Below are 7654 nucleotides of genomic sequence, written 5' to 3'. Positions count from 1 at the left end.
ACATCACATCCTATCACATCCACATCCGTATACACCTCCATTTACATCACATCACATCTTATCACATCCACATCCACATCCATTTACATCACATCATCACATCCTTTCACATATCCTCACATCTCATTCTCATCTCTTCATTCACATCCACATCCACATCCATTTACATCACCTCACATCCACTCACATCTTATCACATCGCATTCACATCTTATTCATATCTATTCACATTTAGTAACATTTTTTATTGTCGATACCGATGGGACTTTTCTAAATTTCTGCCAATTGCTTGGTCTAGTTAAAGGTACTTTTTCTCAACGGATATTTTCATATTCTTTCTCAAAATTTTCAAGTGAAATATATTCAATATTCTTCTTTTGAGTAAAAGATTCATGGGATTTATAAAAATCAATTCTACCCATATTTTCCAATAAAATTAATAATTCTCAAAATTCCACTTTTAATAAATACTCATAATTTGAATTATGCTAAAAATTTCTCTTTTTTCATTTAATTTTTTGGATCTCAAATATCATGGAAATTCCTCTTTTTGCATTTAATTGATTGAATTCCAAATGTTTTTCCATTTAATTACATGGATCTCCATTATCATGGGAATTCCTCTTTTTACATAAAAATAAAATTACCAAAAATTTCTCTTTTCTTTAATTAATTATTTATGCATAAATACTAAAAATTAGTTTCCCATGAATTTGATGAAAATCATTCTTTTAGCATAGGATGTCCAATCCTAGAATATGGTAGGAAGTCCTCTTTTAGCATTATGCATAAAAATGAGTTATGTATTAATTTCTAAAAAATTTACCATAGCTTCGCTGCTATTACTGATAATTTTTAATATTTCTAGAAAGAATAAGACTTTGTAATACAATTAGGATAGAATAACTATCCTTAGACTTAAATCTAATTTATGAAATTAAATTATAAGTTTATCATAATTTTATTAGCATAAAAGCATAAAAAGCCATTTCTTAACCTCTAGCTTAACAAGCTTAGAGATTGATTTTGAATTAAGAATTTATGAATGAGAAGCATTCATTTGCTAAAGAATTAGTCATAGGAATGACTTCTTTTGGGAGAGAGAGATATATACATAAAAAGCATTCTAATTAAGCATAAAGATTAACTTTTTTGTGATTAATTAAAACTCTTAGAGAAATCTTGATTTGCATTAAAAACAATTAATTTAAAACTTCTCAAGCTTGAGAGGGGTTCAGAAGTGAAATCATTGAGAATATAATAAAAACCCATGAATTTCTTCTTACCCTTAAGTTTAGCTTGCTTCTTTATCTTAGAAGGAAGCCCCCAACCAATCAATTGGTTTAGTATGTTGAGAAGAAAGCTCCAAGGATTGTTGAAGAGAGAGAGAAGCTCCAAACTCTCCAAAAGTAGAGAATTTTTAAGGAATAATAGAAAATATCATTATTTTAATGTAATACTGATATAGTTCACAGATGAGAATACAAAAGAATGAGGGTCTATTTATAGGTGAGGCAGGCCACTAGCTGAGTCCAACTAAGTTCTAAAAATTTTCAACTTCAGTTTGGCTGAATTTGAACAAGATTTGGACCAGTTTAGCTCCCAGTTTGATCCACGAGAGGAGAGATAAAAATATCACAATTTTTTGAATTAAAAAACCCTTCCACGCATGTGAAAAAGGCGCCTACCTCAAAGGTCTCCCTTTCCTTACCAAGGTGTCAAAAATACATCATTACTCTATAATATGCATCATTACTCTATAATATCTCTTTTTTTTTAGTAATATCTCTTAATTTTTAACTAATAAACCTTGTACTCAGTAACTCTTCATCTTATGTGAGCATTTACTCATTTTTGGGTATTTTCTTTTATTCTTTGGATTTATCTCATCCCAACACTTGGATTAATTCTATTGGTCCATAAGAACCTTAATTGGACTATAATCTAAATTTTTTTGAAAATCTAGACCCTTAAGCTAAGGTCCCTTATATTATTTTTAATTGATTCCTCTAATGCACATTGGAAAGTTCATTTTGAACTTATGTTTTCAGGGGAAACCATTTTAGACATTAGGAGGATTTTTATATCTAAAGATATCTCAATTTTGGATTATCTCTCTCTAGGCCAAAACAAGGTAAAACAAGATATTTCTTCTATTTCAGAGAGGAGAATAATTACAAGAACAGAAGGGGAGGTTCTTACACCTTTACACCTCAAAAGCTGGAGGGAGGAATCTTACAGCCATTATGGCTATCTTTGGACATTCTATCTTTTGGACAATCTTGGAGCCTTTGGCTTTTATACTTTGGGCTTATTAAGCATCATGGCCCTATTTGTGATTATATCCTTAACTACATACAAGTTTTCAAAGTTTTGTATCAGTGATTCTTCACTATAATTGCTAGTGGTTGATAGGCCTACCAAATGAGCCTACTTCATTGCTTCTAAGATCACATATGGAGCATCTCACATGTGAGAATAAGAGACTATAGAAGGCAAGCAAATGAGATTTCCATGGAAGCTTGGAAGAGGAAAACAAAAAACATGGAGAAAAAGAGCACTTTTCCCCAATTTCGGTCTTGCAAATCAAAATTTGGTCCAAATAGGGCCAAATTTGTCCTTCTGCTCAAATTTTACACAAAATCTTAGAAATTTGATTAAATGAAGAAAATTTTTGCAATCCCACCATCTCCCCCATCAACATCAAGAAAATCTAACAACATGCAAAAATTGTAGTATGCATAAAATCGAGAAAATTCCAAAATCACATGTAAATACCCATTTTCTTAGAAATTTCTACAAATGCATAACAAAACTCCCAAAAAGCAAAATCAAGGATGTGATACCAATTGTGGTGAAGAATCACTAATACAAAATTTGAAAGCTAAGATATGAAAAATCACCATGAAAACTTTCATGTAGTAGTGAAAGAGAGTTAAAATGTGTGTGTGTGTGTGTGTGTGTGTGAGAGAGAGAGAGAGAGAGAGAGAGAGAGAGAGGGGTAGAAAAGAAGATAGGGTGGTAACTCCCCCTTTCTTCTCTTCTTCTCTTCTATATGTTGCCGCTCAGTATTAGTTAATCTTCTTAATTTCAGAGAGTTAACAACATGAAGGTCTCTCCTTCACCTTCGCAACGTGTTTCTCTCGCAAGATAGGTTCTCCTTCACATTCGTTGCTGCTTACAGTTAAAAATAAAGGTATTGGAATGAGAAAAAGTGTGTTATGAATTTTTTTTTTCTTAAGCGTGGGTCACCTTTGCATCAGTGATTCTGCTAATTTCAAGCTCCCCTCGTGTCTCTTAGTCAGCAGCATGATGCAACGTACTACGACAGCTCACTTGGTACATCATCTTCGAGGTGCAACAGCTGGCTCGGTGTTGACTCTTGACGGGTCTACCCCGTGTAGCCCCTTCAAAGCTCAACCTGTCTGTGCAGAATATCTGATTTGCGCTTTAAAATTAGGTGGAGAGACAGAGACAGAGACAGAGAGAGAGAGAGAGAGAGAGAGAGAGATGGAAGAGCAACTCATCATCGCTATCCCCCTCTACCATCGCTTCACAGCACTGGATGCCGTAGGCCCCTACGAGCTTCTTCACTTGCTGCCCAATGCCGTCGTCCGATTCGTCAGCCACACCCCTGGCCTCGTCACGGCGGACAATGGAATGCTGGCCTTGCAGGCTACAGCCTCGTTCCAGGAAGTCCCACACCCGCACGTGATTGTGGTGCCGGGAGGGCCAGGCACCCTTGCGGCCACACAGGACCATGCCTTCCTCGACTGGATAAGAGAGGTATGCATAATACACATCTCTCTCTCTCTCTCTCTCTCTCTCACCCCCCCACACACACACACTCTCTCTCTCTACACATACGTTTAAACACCTTACTATGTTCTCACCTTAGGCCCACAAGACCAGTCTCTACACCACATCCGTGTGCACGGGCTCCATCGCCCTAGCGGCCGCAGGCCTCTTGGACGGCCTCAAGGCTACGACCCACTGGAACTACTACGACGCTTTGTCAAAGTTCGGAGCCGTACCGACCGAACAAAGAGTAGTGCAGCAGGTACATACTACATAGTCTCATGCTTCTTCGTATTTGTGAGATGGAATTACTGAATGTAGCTAGGGTTTGCGCATCTGTTGTTTTGATATCATGTTAAGCAGGGTAAGATCATCACCTCTGCCGGTGTCTCCTCGGGCATAGACATGGCCATTCACCTCACTACCTTACTGAGAGGTGAAGAGATGGCCAAAATGATTCAGCTGTTTGTGGAGTACGATCCCCAGCCTCCCTACGATGTGGGTGCACCTAGTAAGGCAGGGGAAGCGCTCCTCGCTAAGACGAGAGAATTTGCTGAGCACATCGTCAACACCTCTACTCCAACCTCTTAGCTGCTGCGAGAGAACTTCCAAACAGCATCCTCAAACAAATATCTTTGTATTTTATTTAATATTTTCTTCTTCTTCTTTTTTAAAGAAAAACTTTAAAAACGTTATATTAAGAGAGAAAACTCCATATGAGACTTATTACAAAACCTTAAAATTAAAGGTAACATAAAATTCCAACATGAGGTGTTATGGTTGGTTATGGAGCTTTTTACGTACCACTTCCATCTCACACATATGCATACTCTCCCACTTCCCTTTGCTTACAGAAGTGGTGTTTTGTTCTTAATGAAGATGATTCAAATGAGGGCTTGTAACCTCTTAGGGTTCTCATTTATGCAGTTTGCAACAACAAAAGCAATTTTAGAGCAACCGTAGCCTTGTTTGATGGGGGGAAAGCAGAGATCTGGTATAGGTTTTTGTCATTTTTGTCCTAGAAGGGAGATGAAAAGGCTCTTTTCATTTGATGCATTGTCAGGGAACTTATCATGCAAGAAACAAAGCGTTATATAAGGCTTCTGCAAATTCAACCGTGGCAGGGTACTGTTGTTAAGCCAAAAACATTATGCCTTCTCTTTAAGAAGAATCACAAAGAACAACACAGAGGTAGTGTTCAATTACAACAAAAGCATCGGTCTTTCATTGGGTTCGTTCGATTCTCCAAGCATATGCTTAGCGAAACAAATGATTCGGTGATGCTCTCGATTCTCGTAGATGGTGGATATTTCTATAATCGGGTGGTTCTTTTCTCACGCTTTGAAAGTTGCTTGCATGGCGTCATAGCAATAGCCGCCAACAATAAGGCACGACAGGGCGATTTCCTCACCTCATAAAGCATAAGGCGGCCTGCTGGAATTTTTCTGCTATGATTATTTTCTTGAGCAAAATGATTGGGATTTGTACTTATTACAATTGCAAGCATCAAATGCAGCTTGGGCTTTGGGCACTTTGGTAGTATTTTCCCATTTTCATTGAAACAGAGATGTTCACTCTAATGTTGATAGTCTATATCTCTCCTCGACATAATGCTGGTGTTTAAAGGAAGCTATATTTGTTTGCTTCCCGACAGTAAAATAAGCTCTGTTTGGCAGCAATTTCTACAATCTATAAGGTAGAGCAAGCACCAGTAGTGAGTGACCACATGGAGAATCATTAAGTCAAAACCTTTTAGAGATTTAACTCTTTGGAAAGAGCATTCATATGTTCTGGTGCTTTCCACGATGCGGTTTCACCACGTGCTCTTGGCTTATGAGCGAGGCGTCTTTGTCAACACAAAGAAGATGTTGTCTGTATGGCAATTCCAAGGAGAAATCCCATGATGGCTATGGCTAACATGGGATGGGTCACAATATTCTCCTTAACAACCTTACCTTGCAATTCTTTAGATCTTTGAATCCTTTCATGAAATCCTTTGTTAAGTTTTGATCGCCATCTTACCAATTTTCCGTCCCTTCTGCAGGCTGTACATGGTTGGGTGCTATTGTGTTAAAGCTCTCTAGCTTAGTGGCTCCAATAAAACCTACACTTGTATTACTCAAGACAAAATCGGTAATAGGGTTGCATGCTCTTCCTTTCTTATAGAGGTCCCTTCTACAATCTTCCATACCCCACCCTAGGTGTATCACCAGGAATACCAAGTATTGATCGATCAACATTCCAAGTCTGCGAGAAAGTGTCATTACAAAACCAAACAAATTTGTTCACAAATCCCATTTGGATGCTACCTCTTGCCTCTAAAACATGAAGCCGCCATACCTTTTATGGCACTCATTCCCAACTCATTCACCAAAGCTCCACAATGCGATCTTGTTGATGATATGAAGCCAAAGCATGCCACCACATTGTGTGGTTATGTTTTTCTTATAGCCCAATTTGCTTCATGCACCTTGTACTCCTGCAAATAGCATTGTCATCATCCACCCCCTCGACTTTTTTTGCCCATCTCTTTTATTTATCTATGATGTGGCTGTTACATATTGTGGTCTGTGACTATCATTATCTATAATAGTATGTGGATTCATTGGACCTCTTTTTCGTCTCACACTTCTCTCTTCCGTTGATGGCTTATTCATTTCAGGTGATTGTATACCTGCCTCCTCAATAATTGTATGTGTCAAGTCAACTAACTTCTTCTTCATGGTTGTAGTTGATTCTTGTGCAAGAATTCTCTCTCAAAGTTTGTCCAAGCTTGGGTGTGTTCCAAGGTGTTTCCCTGTTAGAAATGCATTGTAGTGGACACTTTGCAGGATTGCCATTGCCAGATATGATGTAAATGCTTCATACAATAAGATATACTTTAAATGATCATGGGCTGCTCGTGTTTATTTTCAAAAAGGTTCACTGAGGGAACAAAACTTGCATTCTCTACTTGTTGCAAGATCATACCTCCATCGGACCTTTTTGAAATTAATAAACACACCTATTTTTTTTTTTTTTTTGGAAATGATTAGTATGGAAACCCATTTTGTATGCTCAATTTCATAAATGAAATATACATCTATGACTCTTTTCATCTTTTGTTTGACCATTTGAGAGTAATAATTGACCTTGCTCTCTTCGTAATGGGGACGGTATTCTTGACTACTTTGGGAGGTAAACCCTTTCAAATACATGTATGTCCATGTGAAGCAATTCTTAAATTCTTTCAACAAGGCAATAAGATATTTATCTTCATCTGGACTCGAGTCCCTCAAGATGAAGAATGTCTTCTAATAACTCACAAGGTCGTGCTAAGTTTACCTCCTTGAATTTAGCCAGTCCATCATATGACGAGTTTTACAAAGTGGTATTTCATATTGTACACTTTCAAGCGTTCGGAGACTGGTCTTAGCTTCTTAACGGTCGTAAAGAAACCATTCGAGGTCGTCGGATGGAAAAAGTGGTAAGATGGATAGCTTGTGCATGGAATGGGCAAGATGGTGATGAGGGTCCTCGATGCCATCTAGGTGAAGGTCGTAAGGTGGCATGAGATGCAATTGGCCAAGGTCATGAGGTGGAGGCATAGGCAGAAGTCGTTAGGGGAAAATGTCGTGACGCCGTGAGCTGAAGAGGATGCAGTCGGTGGTGACATTGATGAGGATGGCCGTATGATGGACACACAAGACGTGAGTGAGACAACCAACAAAGAGCGAAAGGTGATGTTGAAGGAGGCCATGTCAAAGATGGTGGTCGGAGGTGGTCAAGGAGTGAGGTGGACATGCCACGTGGCGATGATGTAGGGGGAGAAGGCGTGGAAGAGGAGAAGGTTTTGGGAGGTGGAGATGTCGGTGAG

At 38.4% G+C, this 7654-nt stretch overlaps 1 protein-coding gene across 1 annotated transcript; it reads left to right on the top strand.

Annotated features, from left to right (window-relative positions):
- The first annotated feature begins 3441 nt into the window (after positions 1–3441).
- LOC147628091 (uncharacterized) lies at positions 3442–6421 on the top strand. Its single transcript, XM_086813100.1, has 3 exons — positions 3442–3786; positions 3899–4060; positions 4162–6421. The coding sequence occupies exons 1-3, from the start codon at positions 3511–3513 to the stop codon at positions 4387–4389; spliced, it is 666 nt and encodes a 221-aa protein (XP_086669226.1). The 5' UTR covers positions 3442–3510; the 3' UTR covers positions 4390–6421.
- The last annotated feature ends 1233 nt before the right edge of the window (positions 6422–7654 follow it).

The sequence above is a fragment of the Cibotium barometz genome, chromosome 19 (genome assembly GCF_041138505.1).
Source record: "Cibotium barometz isolate CiBa-2024 chromosome 19, ASM4113850v1, whole genome shotgun sequence".
Lineage (NCBI taxonomy): Eukaryota > Viridiplantae > Streptophyta > Polypodiopsida > Cyatheales > Cibotiaceae > Cibotium > Cibotium barometz.
The sequence above is the reverse complement of the archived record's forward strand: the minus strand, read 5'-3'. Positions and strand labels throughout refer to the sequence as shown.